This window comes from Chaetura pelagica, unplaced genomic scaffold, assembly GCF_000747805.2.
Source record: "Chaetura pelagica isolate M959 unplaced genomic scaffold, ChaPel_1.0 scaffold585, whole genome shotgun sequence".
Classification (NCBI taxonomy): Eukaryota; Metazoa; Chordata; class Aves; order Apodiformes; family Apodidae; genus Chaetura; species Chaetura pelagica.
In genome coordinates, this window is record NW_009953404.1 from 205,624 (window position 1) to 221,414 (window position 15,791).

A 15,791-nucleotide genomic window follows, 5' to 3' on the forward strand; every position below is an offset into this window, starting at 1 on the left:
TGCGGGGCGGCTGGGCCGGCCGGGGGGCGGGGGGTGTTCGGGAATCGCTCCCTCAAGCTGCTTCCCCGCGTTCCGAGGTTGTCGTTGTGTTTTCACGTCAGGGCCGAGGGTTGTGGTGACCCGAGACGGAGGGTTCCGAGGGGTGTTCGATCCCTGAAGAAGCTTTGCTTGAGCTCAGGGTGGGTGCGGAGATGAAATCGCAGCTAAAAAAAAAAAGAATGAAATCCCTTCCGCTGTTCTGCTCTCGGTCTGCTGGCTTGGATAGCTGTGCCTGTGTGCACAGCTGTGCGGGGAGCAGCGTGTTCTGCCCCTGTAGGACACACCTGGGGCGTGGAGAGAGGGGATCGCTGGTGGCAGCTTGGGAGAACGGAACATGGCAGGGGCGACTGATGTGTTTGGAAAGGCTTTTGGTGCAGAAATGGATACATTCTAATCTGGAGGGAGTTTTTGTTTTAGTGTGCCTCACTGGTGTCTTGTGTTGGTGCTTTTTAAAACGGTCTCATTTCTTTTATAGAGTAGTATGAAGGGTCTAGATGCTGTAATTAAATGATCAGCTGATGACACGAGTACATAAGGAATCCAGAACTGACTTGTGTTAAGGAGGAGATTAATGGTGCCCACATGTCCTCACCTTTCACCTTAAAATGACTGGATGCCTGGCAGGAAGTGTAAGGAGATTTCCTGTTTGCTACCAACAATGTTCCTGTATCCCAGCCCAAACTATTCTAGGATTCTATCACCCAGAAATGGGTGACCGGGTGACAGAAATCCCGTGTACATGTGTTCAGTGTTGACAGTGAGGTCTGAGCAGTTGTTCCAGGCTCTTGAATAAAATAAATCCAAGAAGCAGGTGTTGAACTATTGGGCAAGAGTTGTCGTGGCAACTGTGTTGTGTCCTTTTAGTTGTTGTGTGTCCTGCTGCTGCATGACCCCCTGCAAACACCACAGTGAAGCAAGTTGAACTCTGACAGACCCTTTTGATTCATTGCTTTGTTTTTCTGTCATTTGTATGTATGTATTTTAAATCTTTCAAATATAAAGCTAGCTCATCCATTTTTTGAAGGATACATGAAGAATTTGAGTAATGTTTCTGCAACTGACAACTTTCCCTTAAGACAAGGAAAAGTATTTTTCAAAAGTCCCGAGTTTTAAAACTTGGAAATCTTTTGGACTAAGAAATTGTATGTAATGTATTTCTGAAAAGTTAATTACTCTTGCCTAATAAACTGAGATAATTATTCACAGCCTGTTTTACATAGGGAAAATTAATATTGATCTGTTTCCACTCTTTATTATTGAAAAGCAGAAAGCACGTCATGGTTTGATGATAGTTAAATGGTTGGTTTAATGATTGTCACTCAATCTGATAAGTGAACCTGTTCAATAAGGGCAAGTGTAGAGTCCTGCCTCTGGGGAGGGATAACACCAGGTACCAGTACAGATCAGGGGTCATCCTGCTGCAAAGCCCCATGGAGAAAGACCTTGGAGTCCTAGTGGACAATAAATTATTGAAGTTTAGGGACAGCAAAGTGTCCATGTGGCCAAGAGGGCCAGTGGAGTCCTGGGGTGCATTAAGACATGTGTGTCCAGCAAGTCAAGGGAGGTTCTCCTCTCCCTCCACTCTGCCCTGGTGAGACTACACCTGGAATACTGTATCCAGTTTTGGGCTCCCCACTTCAAGAGAAACAGGCATCTACTGGAAAGAGTCCAGTGGAGAGCTAGGAGGATGATTAGGGGACTTGAACATTTCTCCTGTGAAAGAAAGACTGAGAGAACTGGGGCTCTTTAGTTTTGAGAAGGCTCAGAGGGGATCTTATTAATGTTTATAAATATCTGAGGGGTGGGTGTCAAGAGGAGGGGGCCAGTCTCTCTTTGATGATGCCCCATAATAGGACAAGGACCAATGGCTAGAACATGGGAAGTGGCACCTCAACATGAGGAAGAACTTCTTTACTGTGAGGGTGTTGGAGCACTGGGACAGGCTGCCCAGAGAGGCTGTGGAGTCTCCTTCTCTGGAGACTTTCAAGACCTGTCTGGATTTGTGTTCCTGTGTGGCCTGCTCTAGGTGGTCCTGCTCTGGCAGGGGGATTAGGCTCTATGATCTCCAGAGGTCCCTTCCAACCCCTACATTCTATGATTCTATGATGACACACCAGGCAGGCTCCAAGCCCACAGTGTATCCCACGTGCTGGGGCTGCCTGCATCTTGGCTGGAGCTCAGGGAAGGGCTTCAGTTCATCCCTCCTAAACTCCCTAGGAAGCCTAGGAAGATTTTCTCTGCGTGGGGTGCCCACAGCATGGATGTTTCTTGTGGTGCCTGGGATGAATTTTGCTCTTGAAACACGCGTAAAATTAGACTAGTGAAGTTAATTTGTTACATGTGCGTTTGATGTTATCACTGCACTCAATGTTACGTGGTGAACATTGTCTTTTTGCTTCTAAGCTGTACATGTCTCTGTGTTACAACACTTGTAAGGTCATTTTGCAATAGTAAAAGTAAAGTACCAGGTTTGTGGTACCTGGTTTTGACGTTCCATACTTGAAGGCACTTCTGTGAAGGTGTGGAACATGTTTGGTCACATGGCATTGTTTCTCACAGCTTCTCTCTAAGCCACAGTGAGGACTCTCTTCTTTTGCCTTTTGTGCTCCGTGGTTTGAAAGGAGATGTTCTGGTGTATCCCCAGTTGTTGTGTGAAGTTCCCATAAGTGTAACAGGACTGTGTACAGTTCAGGGGAAAAGTGCCATTTAATACAGAAGTTAGTCTAGTTGCTGCAGAAATTAAAGAACCATTGTTACTAAGCTGAAGTGCATTTTCTGGTTGGTTTAGGTTTTACAGCCACAGCTACGAGTTCCAAAGCAATTATTTTATGTCTTTGTGATTTGGAGGAAAAGACCAAAACAACAAAGGTGCTGCCCTGGAGTGAAAAACAGAGCAGCTCTTACTAGCAGTTAAGGAAAAAAACATGGGGGGGAAGTTGCACTACTCAGCTGCTTCTCAGAAAGAACCTGATGCAATTCTCCTTCCCTTGTTTGTTGTTTTTTTTTTTTAGTATGTTTCAGTGAGCCACCTGACAGTGATTAAACATGTGACCTTAACAACTTGGAGTCCAAATTCCAGCTTTAAGTGGAATATGCACTTTTGATAGAGAATCTAGTGCTAAAGGTTTTCCAGGACAAGAAGGAGCAATTTGTGAATGTATTTAGAATTGTTTATAATGTTTTAAGATTTAAGATTTAATTGTATGACTTTAAACTGACATCCAGTCAGTACAGAAGTTAATTTAGAGTTATTTGATTTATGTTAGACGTTCTGTAAGATAGCATAAGAGCAGTTTCAGAGAGGTCTTGAAAAACATTTCCCTCTCAGAGAAACAAGAAACTAGTTTCTAATGAAGATTGCTTGTTATTTTGAAGACACAGAAACATTTTTTTTAGAGAGAGTTTTATCGTGAATCATGTAAGAAATTAGTTGTGGAGAAGATCCTGCTGGGGACAGTTCTGCACTAATTATTATCAATTATTGTCGTGTCCCCTGTCATCATTTTGGGTTTTGCCCCTCACCCTGTTTAGTCTCTTCCTTCTTTGCTCCACAGTTGTGTTACCTCCTCAAATTCCTTACCGTTCATGTGCAGAACTTTGCTGGAAAAGGAGTTGTGAAAGGGAGCTCCTTGTGCCTCCCAGAGCCTCTGGGAAGCAAATCTTACCTACTTTGGTGTGCGGCTGGGAAGTGGAATTATTGGGCTGTTAGAGGCCTTAGTGTGCTGAATTCCTGGTGCTCTGGGAATTCACACCACATGCTTTTGGGATGATGACAGATGGAGTGAAGTAGCTTTTCAGTAGCAACTCAAATCTGATTTCAGATACTAATTTTCTCAGTTTGTTTTGTGAATGTTTTCAGGCGGGAGCTACTTCCATGTGGGCTTCCTGCTGTGGATTGCTGAATGAAGTCATGGGCACTGGAGCAGTCCGTGGTCAGCAGGCTGGCTTTGGGGGAGGTGCTGGTCCCTTCAGATTCACACCAAATACAGACTTCTCAGCTTATTCATCTTCAGCTGCAGCGGGCACTAACATAGTTTGCAAAGCCTGTGGACTTTCCTTTTCAGTTTTTAGGAAAAAAGTGAGTATTTCCTATTACATGTTTTCACTCATATCAGAACTTCCCTGCAGGCGTACTGGGAGATGAGTGTGTATTTTTCTGTAGATAAGGAAACCCCAGGCAGATTGCCAGGGAGGGAGCAAGTGCTTTACTCTGAGGTCACAGGAAATTAATGTTAGGCAGGATTAGAAGTTAAGAGGTCTGATGTTCATTAATCAGTGACACGTTGGATCTGGTCTGACCTAAAAATGAGTGGATTCTAATTTGTAAGATACATCTTTTAGCTTCAGACTCTTGAACATTAGAACTAATCTGGTTTTGAAGATGATACCAAACGTAGTGGCTGGGTACTGGAATGAAGAACCTGGATGATGGAAAAGCTAAAAACACACCATATAGTGTCACAGCTTCTTTCTGTGAAATACTCCTATAATGCTGTTTTCTAAACAGGTTCTGTTAAATGCTATGGCACTCCCACAGTCTCTTCCTTCATTTGGAGGCAGATTGGTGGGTTAATGGAGATAAATAAAATTAAGATTAATATTATTTCTGTTTATCACGAGTGTCCAGCATTGTTATCTTGTCCACTCAGTGACCTAATTCTCTTCAGCTCATTTAGATAAACATGAAGCCTCTTTCGTCAGTTTGTGTGTTCAGTTTCCTCCTTCCTACATGTCCTGTGGTTTACATGGCAAATGCTTTGTTAAAGCAAGGGTTGTTTAAGGATGTTTCTGAAGGTAATATTAATTCACTGAAATCCTGAAAAACTTGAGGGGTTTGGATTTGTTCACAGAGGATGAGGCCACCATTTAAAAACACTGCTGAAAGTCTTGCCTGTTCAAGGTTTTGTGCATTGTAGTGAGTCTGTTGAACAAAGCTCCCTTCAGAAACGACCTCTGGGTGTTTGGGGGTATTTACCTACCATGTGATTCATTACACTTAAGGCCTACTTCAAATTCTTGGAATCAATAGAGGAAGAAGTATGTTCTGTAAAGTTTGGGGATTATATCAGTTTTTTACACCAGTGAAAAGAGCAGTGAGAGTATAGTCAAAAGTATTTTAACATACCATAAAATTGCCTTTCAATTCCATTTATTATATATACTACAACTTGAGTACTTTATTATTTTGTTTATTCGTAATGTTTTTGCATTGAAAGCTCACATCAGCTGACAGTAGTGCTACAGAAGTGATGGACTGCCTTGGAACACATGCAAAACTGTCTTGACAGGGCACTTTTATAGACTTAAATCCTAAAAATTATGTAAAAATTGGTGATGGAGAGACAATAGTAACATATCCTGGAGAAGGGAGTAGCAGGGCCTGGATTTGCTGTCTGTGCCATCCAGCTGAATGCTTATTTATTTTCTTTCTGCTTAGCATGTGTGTTGTGACTGCAAGAAGGATTTTTGCTCAGTTTGTTCAGTCTCGCAAGAGAATCTCAGAAGATGTTCCACTTGTCACTTGCTGCAAGAAACAGCCTTTCAGAGACCTCAGTTAATGAGACTGAAAGTGAAGGATCTGCGCCAGTATCTGGTTCTCAGAAACATCCCGACAGACACGTGCAGAGAGAAAGAAGACTTGGTGGATCTGGTGCTGTGCCACCATGGATTGGGTTCAGAGGAGGACATGGACACTGGGAGCTTGCATTCATCACGGTCACAGACTTCTGGGTTTTTTTCTCATCCCTTTTCTATGTCTGTCTCGGTGTCGTCGCAAGGAGAACTTGCAAACAGGAGGGGAAGCACAGGAACTGGAACACTTTTACGGGTACAATCATTAACATGTGGTTTATGGAATAGCATAGCTTTTTAATATGTTAAATAGGTATGTGTTGCTTCACAATATAATGCCAGTTGTGTGTTTGGGGGGGGGGCAGGAAAAATGCCTTTTGTGTCTCTTGCTTGAAAACAGAAGATGAGATTGCTAGTTTAGATGATAGAGGTGACTTAATTTGACAATGATTGGTAGCAGCTGAAAGTCCAACATGTCATTATCTGTATTCAGTTCAGTACAGCAGAAAATATTTTGGAAGGAATTATGTGTTTCAGTCCTGATGAGTTTCATTTTGTGCACAGGGACAAACAGAAACATCTTCTGTAAATAATGAAGAAGAAGAAAGTGCAGAAGAGCAGGTGAGAGATTAACTATCCAAAGAATTAATTTTTGGCATGTGACAGCATGAAGTGCTTAGATCTCTGTCAGCATTCCCTGTCACACTGTAGGGCTCCCAGCACTTGCTGTGTCTCGCCATGTTCACCTGCACATACTTGCTTTAGAAACTTCAGCCAAGCTGCTGCAGCTTCATGTAGCACCAGATCAGGTGCTCTGAACTGCCTGGGACAGTTAAAAACATCCCATTGCTGTGTTTCAGACCCCTGGATTGTCCAGAAAGCGAGCGAGGGCATCTCTGTCTGATATTTCAAGTCTGGAAGACATTGAAGGGTTGAGTGTTCGGCAGCTGAAGGAAATACTTGCGTGTAATTTTGTCAACTACTCAGGATGCTGTGAAAAATGGGAACTTGTGGAAAAAGTGAGCAGACTGTACAGAGAGAGTGAAGAAAACTACAAGACACGTAGGTTTCTATTTAATCTCACTTTCTTAAGATTACCTGTTTTCTGGTTTCCAGCTGTTTCTGCCAACAGAAGGACTTGGAATCTAACCTGGTCTGCTCAGCTGGAGCAACTGGAAAGTGGTTTTTAACAATTCAAGGTGCATCTAGAATAGTTTAAACATGGTTCTAGTGAGTAACTGAAGCTTTCCAGGGTTGTGCTGGTTTTTTGTGACTTCTTTTCCAAAGCTTCCAGAGCTCAGCTTTCACCATGAAGGTAGCATTTCACAACTGAAAACCAGTTCCTTAGAGAACATGAAACTTGGCACCTCTATGTCCTTTATTAGGTTTTGCAAGCAGTGAGAGCTGCTCAGTAGCTGTCAGCAGACCAGAGCAGTTCAGGTCTTTCACTGTGGTGCAGAATGAAAAGCTACCAGGGCAAAAGTCCAGGTCCAGGTGGTTTGGTCTGGGTCCACCTTTTAATGAGAAGCTGGTTCTTTGGCTGCAGCTCAGTGCCTGGTATTCTGCTGCCTTGTTACACCCCACAGCTGGAGCCTTTTGCTGGCGTGACTGTCATACAGCTGCAGGCTGAGGCCTGTGCACATGCTGAGGAACAACTTTATGTCATTACCAGTTTGGGAAATGCCTTCCTGGCTTATATTCCTGCATCCAGCAGCCAGGCTCTACAGAATAGGGGACTCTGGTGACTGGAAAACTTAATAGCCCTGGGCCACTGAAGAGCCAGATTGTGCCAGCACATACATTGCAGGGACTGTCATAATTGGGGTGAAATAGCAAGCTAATTGGAGTGGAGAAGGGTGAGTACTGTGCATGAATTGTGGCTTAAGTGAGACCTGGGCGTTTGGGCATAAGGTAGAATGGAAAAACCTGCCTGAAATGAGGCTTTAAATTTAGGATAATTATTTTTTCAACATGGTCTGATGGAACATGGTTATTGATGGGGATTGTTTTCTATCTGCAATGAAACAGGAGAGGTTTTGTTCAGCTCTGCCATCTTTACATCCTGCTTAAGGCTTCCAACTTTCAGTCTGCTTTATTATTGTGTTTAATTTTCTGAGGAAAACGTTCTGCTGATCGAGGTGAGCTCAGAGATGGAAAACCAACATGCTGTGAATTTTAATCCAGCAAGTTATTTCACAGTCATTATGTTCTGAACTGAAAATTGTTTCTGAGTTTAAAGAATGAAGCTGAATACTGGATGGTCTCTCAGGGGCTTTCTAGTTTGTGGTTTGTTTGGGTTGCTTTTTTTTTTTTTTTTAAGGAATATAGATTAATTCTTAGCTGGGGGTTAGGAAAACTGCTGTGAAGATGGATCAGGACTAGTTCATGCTGACTTAGTTCTATTAGAGGTTGCCTGGATTGGAACTTAACTGATTTTCCAGGGCCTGAGTGCCTGACCTCCCTCTCTCTGTTGCATTCAGAGGGTGAGAAGATGCAGCTGAATGACAACGACGACAACCTGTGTCGGATCTGCATGGACGCCGTGATCGACTGCGTCCTGCTGGAGTGCGGCCACATGGTCACCTGCACCAAGTGCGGGAAGAGGATGAGCGAGTGCCCCATCTGCCGGCAGTACGTGGTGCGGGCCGTGCACGTCTTCAAGTCCTAAACCAAGACCAAAACAAATGGATTTTTACAGTCATCCTTCTAGGAGTGCCCAACCTCGGGGCACGCAGCAGCTTCTTAGTTCTCAATAAAGAGCGTTCTGATCAGCAGGATGGAGGTGCTGGGGAAACATTTTTTCTACAGCACAGAGACTGGGGGTGTTGGGCAGCACAACACGATGCCTGTGCCCTCCTGCTAGTGCTGCCTGACTCACCTCTGAACCACTCACCTGGAGTCAAACTGTTTACAGCAGCTCTTGCTCTCCGCTGAAGAGCATGACCTCTCCTGACTGCACTCAGTGGTCAGACAACACCTCTGCTTGACCATATAGTCTGTTACCTTGTCTAGCCTGTTAGAAGCAACAGATGTATCAGTTGAATATTCAGCTTTTGTGTAATTTAGAGAATGTAACTGCTGCAACACTGTCCTGCAGCAGTGTTACCAGTATAAAAATCTGACTGTAGGAAGCACTGCCATTAACTGTACCTGCACACAGGCCCTTAAGCAATGCAGTTTCTGCTGATTGCTTTGTTCTGAATGTCTGCCATTACACACCTGCTGTCTTGGCTGTTCTTTGTAAACGTACAGACAGCTCTGTCGGCTCTGTCCAAATACCAAGAACTAAGTGGTTTTTTTTTAGTTTAGGAATAAAATATTTTTTTAAAAAGGGGTTATAGCAAACCATGTTACTGTGGTCCTTAGTCCACTCATGCCTATTGTAACTATTAATCTCATATGTGATGATTGTTTGCCATGTGCTGACCACCTGATTTTGCAGTGAATACTAATCAGGGTCATTAACTACTTGCTGCTAACATGTGGAATGTATGGTGTCACTAACTTGCAGCCAGGAGGGCTTTACTAAGAAGTATATTTAAACTCTCACCTTCACAGACTCCTAGCTATTAATCCCTCCTTGGCTACTGAACCACCTTGGCCCAGTTTCTGGCCAGGCTCTGTGCTAGCAGCAGGGGTGAGGGTACCTCTGCAGCAAGAATTCCAACAGACCTTGCAGGTTTCTGTGACTGAGGACTTGAAAGAGACAAGTGGCAAGAACAGCTCTTGTTCTGGAACAAGCTGCCTGTGGCCCAGCACAGCCTTAGCAGTTTCTGGTTAACTTGACTGTAAAAACAAGAGGTGAAGCAGGAGCAGGCTGTCCTGAAGGGCTGTCCTGTGTCACGGAAGCCACCATGCCCCCTTTGAACTCCCCACATGCTAGTGAAGTAGAAGAGCCAGGGATGTGCTGCAGTACCTGAGAACTTACCTCTGCTACACCTGCTCTTGGCTTTTAGGTGAAAAACTAAGCTGGCTTGAAACAGAGAAAGTTGCTTCTCCACAAAATAAACCAGCTTATTTTTCAGAAGGGAAGCAAACCTTTCATGGCTTTATTTTTAGAAATAACTTTTTAATGGTCCTTAATTCCTGGCATCTCTGTGCAGTGGGTAAGCTAATGAAGAGAAACATACCCTGTGATATTTCCATGCTGATCATTGATTAGCCACACAAGCTTAATAAAAGATTTGTGATGGGCTTTCTCAGCCTCTGTCTCTTTTCTTACCCAGCTGTGGGTCACTCACCTCAAGCTTCACCCTTCTTGAAAGCTGTGGAAACACATTCCTCTCAACTGCTCTGGGCAAGTTCCAGCTTGAGCCAGGCACGTGTCTGTAATTCTCTTCTCAGCAAAAAAATTTTTCGAATATGCCAGTGCAGAGGCACAGGATGAAGACAGCACTGCTTGTGGTAGGACAGGACAGGGGACTTCTGCTCTCCATCCCAGATGTCACCAGGGCTTGGAACCAGCCCCAAAGCCAGCTGTGCAGAACAACCCGGCGGTGGAACAGAAACCCCCAGAGCCAGCACCTCTTTTTGTACAATTGTTTATACAAATTCAACAAAGGTAAAACTGCATCAGGAAGGTCTACGAAAACAACACAGTACAACAATGGCACTTATGAATGCAGAATTTTACAATCAGGAAATAACCATGTTATAAACCTTAAATGAGAACTCAACTCACACTTCAAAGAAAGAGAGACTACGTTTGACCATTTATTCTACAGCTGGACTCACTGTATAAATTAATTTCATATTGAGTACAAGAGCTCATGCTACAGAGTGAAACCCTCCTATGTGCAAAAGCTGAAATTGGAATTTTTTTAAAATTTTGAGAAAAAGGTGATTTCTATACAGATAAAACTTGGCAAAGTGTTTTACTTCAACTATAATTTACACCTTATTTCCACAACATGCTTATGTCACTTCTGAAGTATACAAAGCAGGATATAAACTTCCATTAAAACATGCTTTAAGTTGAAAGTATTAACCTACTTTTCCTGACCTGGGCACGTTTGTAGATAGATACTGTCTACGAAGTATAGGTTAAGTTCTCGCCTACCATAAGTAAAGATAAAAATTGGCAATCAAAACCAAAACACTGGTAATGCATTCAAACATTGCATAAATAATTTTTAAACAATTTTTGTACAAAAATAGTTCTGCATAATGTAAGATGTAACAAAACAAAATGTGTTAAGAAGGCAGAAATGCAGTGCGTGGTCCACTCGAATGACACCAACTTCTTTTGTTGTTTGTTGTTGTTTTAAGAAATGAAAAGCAGAAATCAAATTTACACTACCAAGCACATGCTGTGGTACTTTAAATAACAGTATTTCTTGGAGATCAGTCGTCTTCCGGGTGTGTACAATTATCATCAGTAACAGTCGCCTTATGGATTTGCATAAGAGCCAGTGCAGGACATCCCAGGTAGACTGAATTAGTGGCACAAGTTGAGATTCTTAACGTGGGTAGTTTCATGTTGCTCTCTCCTCAACAAGAGTTGTAAAATCCAATCGCGATATTTTTCCAATATTCCAAGTTTCCAATTCAAAATAAAATCCCTACGTGTTCTTAGTCCCTTCCCCCCCGCCCCAGTATTTACACGTGTCCTTTAACTAACTCAGTTTTTGCAGAAGTTTTTCTTCCACTTGCCCAAAGGGAACACTTACTGACATCTCTGCAATGAACTGCTCGCAGCCTTCTTTTGTCACTTGCTTGCAGTACCTCAGGTCGATCTGGCAGATGTTTCCACAACGTTTGAAGTAAGACAGGCACTGGTCAGTAACCTTATTGCAGTCTGCAGGATGAAGGGGGAAAAACAAACCAAAGGGGAGAAATTTATCAGTGTGTCTGGGTTTGTCCTCCCAACGCAGGGATGGTTTAACCACCCCCCCTGAAGTAGGTTTGTTTTGCTTCTCCCATGTTGCACTGGTGATGAAATCACCCAGGCAGCCCCAACCACCTCCTGATCCCCAACTCTGTTGTGTAACCCATGAGATAAAGCCAAGCACGCCAGATGCAGCCTTGGAAAATCCCCAGTGGAGGATGAGCGAGGTACAATATGTGGCTCCCAGGATACAGCATTCCAGTCAGCTGGGAAAGGCTGGGAGGGATTACACCAGCACCACATCCAGCTGCTTAAATGGAGTCATAGGGAGGAGTACATGGGGAGACAGGGGAAGAGCTGGAGAAACCACTTCCACCCAGAGTGTTCCACACAAGGCCAAGGAGCAATTCCCATCCTCCCCTTTCCCTGTGCTTGTGTCACTCACCTGATAAATTAATTTCCGTTAACGAATCCCGCGTGGTGGTTCCAACCGCGGTCAGCAGGTTAATAGACTGATCTGTCACATGGTTACAGTAACTGAGATTGAGTTTGGAGAGCAGGGGCATGTGCCTTATGATCAGCCGCAGAGAAGCATCCGTGATGTCCAGGCCAGCCAAGCGCAGCTCCACAATGTTCCGTAGTTTGCTCCGGTTGTCGATCTGACCTGGGAAGTGGAGGCAGCAGGTCACTCCCTCAACTCTCAGCCCCTTTTGCAAACATCTGCAGATCTATATGAAATGCACTGTGACACACAACACTGCTGCCCTACATCAACTTCAGACGCTTTTGCCTGTCTGGAGCTTTGGAGGGGACACCAGCAGGAACACTTGGCTATTTTCAGAACAGGCAGGTGGACAAAACCACCTCCTGATTTCAAAACAAAAGGGATGAAAAATAACTGCAGGGGCCCAGCAGAATTACAAGTCGGGAGTAAGCAGTAGGCTGTGCAGTGCATGCCAGAAAGCAGATCTGATTTGCTCAAAATTTCACCTGAGCTGATATCCGGGCGAATGTGGCATGACCCACAGAACTGCTCCTTCCCTGAACTGGAAGAAAGTGTTTCCATACTCTCTAAAGTACACCCGTTGCAGCCTGAAGAGAAGAAAGTCAGACAGAAAACCAGCACAGTGGCTCAGATGACTGTTCAGCAGCCAGAGAACACCACTCCTTACCCAGTGGCTTCCAGTGAGGAGGTGTTGCAAGTCACTACTTTGAACACCTTGCATGTCAGCAAAGCCCAGACCCCAGTGGTGCCAGCTGTGGGGGTCCCTGCCCACTTCCTCCAAGGAGGACTAGCAGAAGGTGCCAGAGATGGTTGGGACACATCCCCGCTCTCCTCCCGCCTGTTACCTGGCCGGTTGTCTGTGGGTGGTGACAAGAGGTCTCTCATTTGTGCGTCTTTCAGTCCTTCTGCCCACTGCACGTCCAGAGTTCGGAGTAACGGGCAACTGGAACTACAAAGTGCTGACACTGCTATCCATGAGCACCCTGATAACAGCAGGTCTCGAAGACCTGTGGATACAGAAGAAGTTGGAGCACATGACCCACCAAGAGAGACGTCCGCGGTGACTGGGTGAAGCCCAATGCTGCTCTGGAAACAATCCCAGCTCTCCAGGGCAGGAGGGGGCCCCTTCAGGGTAAGCAGGGACCCTAATGCCTCTTCCTGTCCAGCTCTGCTCTCTCCCATCATCTGGAACTTCACTACTGTGGGTGAGAGCAGCCCTCCCACCCCCCACACACCAGCACAGACACTTTCCACAGCAGCAGCACCTGTTGATGAAGATCTGCCTCTGATTAATTTCCTTAGCACATCAAGTAGCCACAATGTAACTAATTTGGGGCCTGTTTTAATCTGCCTGTTGCGTCGTTCCTACAGATCCTACTCCTCCTAGGATACAAAGATCCCTGCAGATGTTCCTCAGAGGTTGCAGTTGACACACAAAGTGGTTTGCTAAATTCAATGAAGTGGTCAAAAAAGCATCGCTTACCTGGGAGTCTGTTGATAAGCCAGCTCAGCTGCTTTTTAGATATATTTGTCCAGCTAAGATCAAGGGTTACAGGCTGTCTCCTAATAATGCCACTAAGCATAAGTGGAGTGATGGATTTACAATGGTTTAGATCTATTTTGGTCCATAATCTTTTGTCACAGCACCTACCCAAAAAGAAACAAAAAGCCAACAGCACTTAATTTGGCAGTTGTTTTTCATTCCTGCAAGACTTCAAAAAAGGTGTCATTAAACAGTAGGGCAAACTAAGCATTTCACTGAATAACAGCAAGACCAAGGCTGAGCAGTGCTAAGGTAAGGACACCCCCTCACAGCACTATCTAGGTTTGAAGTTTCTCCATCAAACGTATCATATAATAAAGCCTGGAATTATTTCCACAGAATTACAAGTGGCAACAACTTCGGATCCCATTTTAAGTCATCCCAGTACTTACTAAAATCAATCTTCTGATCTGAAGTCAAGCCACACCCCCTTGCTTACCTTTCAATATAGAGACTTGTTTTAAATATTACTGTCCTGATTTCCCCTGTGCTTTCCTTACTTAAAACCAATGATTTTTGCAAAACAGACCCCCCTCCTCTCCTGTACTTATGTCATTCCTGTCCACGTGGTTTAATGTGTTTTTAAGCTCTCTTTGTGGTTCTCTGAGGGCAACAAGTCCTAGTGAGTGGGCAAGATTCTGCACATCCTCATTTTTCCGTTAGAAAATACAACAGATGTGACAAAGGCCTTTGCCAACTTTCCATGACTCCACAGGAGACCCCTCCACACACATCATCTTGCACTGAGTTATCAGCCTCTCAGCCTTCCTGTCACTCACCCTGTTTGTTACTAGACTGTGCCAGGAAGAAGGCTGTGAGGATCTGCCCAGCTGTGTGCACATTACAGTCCAATCCCAGATGACAGCCACCAAGAGGCTCCACTACAAGTTCAGCGAAACAGAATCTGTCCACTAAGGCTTCCATTGGCCATGTCAACATTCACACTGGTGTCCCAAGCAGACACAGTCAGTAAATGCAATTAAGGAAGGATCCCTCCATCAGCTCTGGTGCAGAACACCAACAGGAGCAGGCTCCACATACCCTCTACAGGGAAACAATCAGCGCAGACCTTCTGAGGAGAACACGGAGGGCACTGGGAGAGCTTCGCTGTATCTCAATAGATATTTAATAGCTGGACTGAACAAACAATTACATTAGCAGTCAGCAAGTCCTGGGGGCAGAATGACACCAAAACTTACCATGACCTAGACTGCCCGTTCCAGCAGGCAGGAACATTGTGGTGTCTATCTCCAGAATAGGCTGCTCTGGGGCCCTACAGCCCCAGCCTGCTGGCGCCAACGCTGACACGCACACACACACGTTCCCACTAGAGATGCTGTGAACTGCCATTTCTGAGACAGCATCAGCAGCCAGGCTGTTTCTCTAGACACTGCTGGTCACCCCTTCCCCCTGGGCTCAGCACAGTTTCAGGGATGACCTGCACACCCCACACCTCTTCCAGAGACACCGGTGCCTCCATCACCCACTTCCCTTTTGCATCCATCCCGCCACACCCCAGCCCCAGTTGGGTTTCCTGCCCTCCTTACCATCTGTTCCAGGTCTTGCAAACTCTCATACAGATGCACAAGTCTCTATGACTGAGGTAGCTAAAGACAGCCATCCAGACTTCCCTCTGCATCACGTGGGCTGCCCCGTCATCCAGGGGGAGCGAGTCCGGAGGGGGGCTGATGGGAGGAGGCCGGATAACGTGCCGTTCCATCTGGATGCATTTGGGAGGAGAGAGCGAGGGTGGGGGCCGCGCGATTCCCCTGGGGGTGCTTCGCAGGCTGGGGATGAGCTGGTGCCTCAGCTCCCGGGGGGTCCCGTTTAACCCTTTGCTGAACCTATGGAGTCTCTCGCTGTTGTTCAGTGCGCGCTTCGGCTCCTCGTTCTCGCTCTCGGGTTCAGATTTGATGGGTTGGTGGTTCTCGTTGGCAAGGCTGTTCTCGGTTTTTTGGATCTCCTGGTTGAGCTCCTTGCTGAGCTCCTTGCTCAGTTCCTTATTGGGAAGCCGCCTTTTCCGCCTCATCTTGAACTTCTTCTTGTCCCTGGGCTCGGCGCCCTCCGTGCTAGGACCTGCAGTGGGCGAGCTGGACCGTGACTGGTCACTATCCTTGGACCTGGGAGGTGCTTCTGCCAGGTCATCCTCTGGCTCTTGCTTCAGGCGCCGCAGGGGCTTGATCATGGCCGTCCGGTCATCCGGAGCCTTCCACGATCGCCGCTGGAAAGGAAGAGACAAGGGCTGACTGTTTGAGCAAGGTGCTCAGCAATCCTGCACGTGCTGATGCTCTGCACAGGCAGCCCTG

The 15,791-nt window shown here is 45.4% G+C and overlaps 2 protein-coding genes across 2 annotated transcripts in view; one reads left to right on the top strand and one right to left on the bottom strand.

The window, feature by feature from the left end:
* Positions 1 to 3,895: 3,895 nt before the first annotated feature.
* Positions 3,896 to 8,316, top strand: RNF34 (ring finger protein 34, E3 ubiquitin protein ligase). Its single transcript, XM_009998405.1, has 5 exons — positions 3,896 to 4,117; positions 5,477 to 5,866; positions 6,175 to 6,231; positions 6,471 to 6,672; positions 8,091 to 8,316. Exons 1-5 carry the CDS (start codon positions 3,914 to 3,916, stop codon positions 8,276 to 8,278), a joined length of 1,041 nt encoding a protein of 346 aa, XP_009996707.1. The 5' UTR covers positions 3,896 to 3,913; the 3' UTR covers positions 8,279 to 8,316.
* Positions 8,317 to 10,408: 2,092 nt separating this feature from the next.
* The window catches only part of KDM2B (lysine (K)-specific demethylase 2B), a 112,113-nt gene continuing 106,730 nt past the window's right edge, over positions 10,409 to 15,791 (bottom strand). Inside the window, exons 18-22 of the mRNA XM_009998406.1 lie at positions 15,033 to 15,706; positions 13,426 to 13,589; positions 12,788 to 12,949; positions 11,883 to 12,101; positions 10,409 to 11,407 (exon numbers count right to left, since the gene is read on the bottom strand). Of these exons, the coding sequence (XP_009996708.1) occupies positions 11,226 to 11,407; positions 11,883 to 12,101; positions 12,788 to 12,949; positions 13,426 to 13,589; positions 15,033 to 15,706 (1,401 nt within the window). The 3' untranslated portion in view covers positions 10,409 to 11,225. The remainder of the gene's footprint in view (positions 11,408 to 11,882; positions 12,102 to 12,787; positions 12,950 to 13,425; positions 13,590 to 15,032; positions 15,707 to 15,791) is intronic.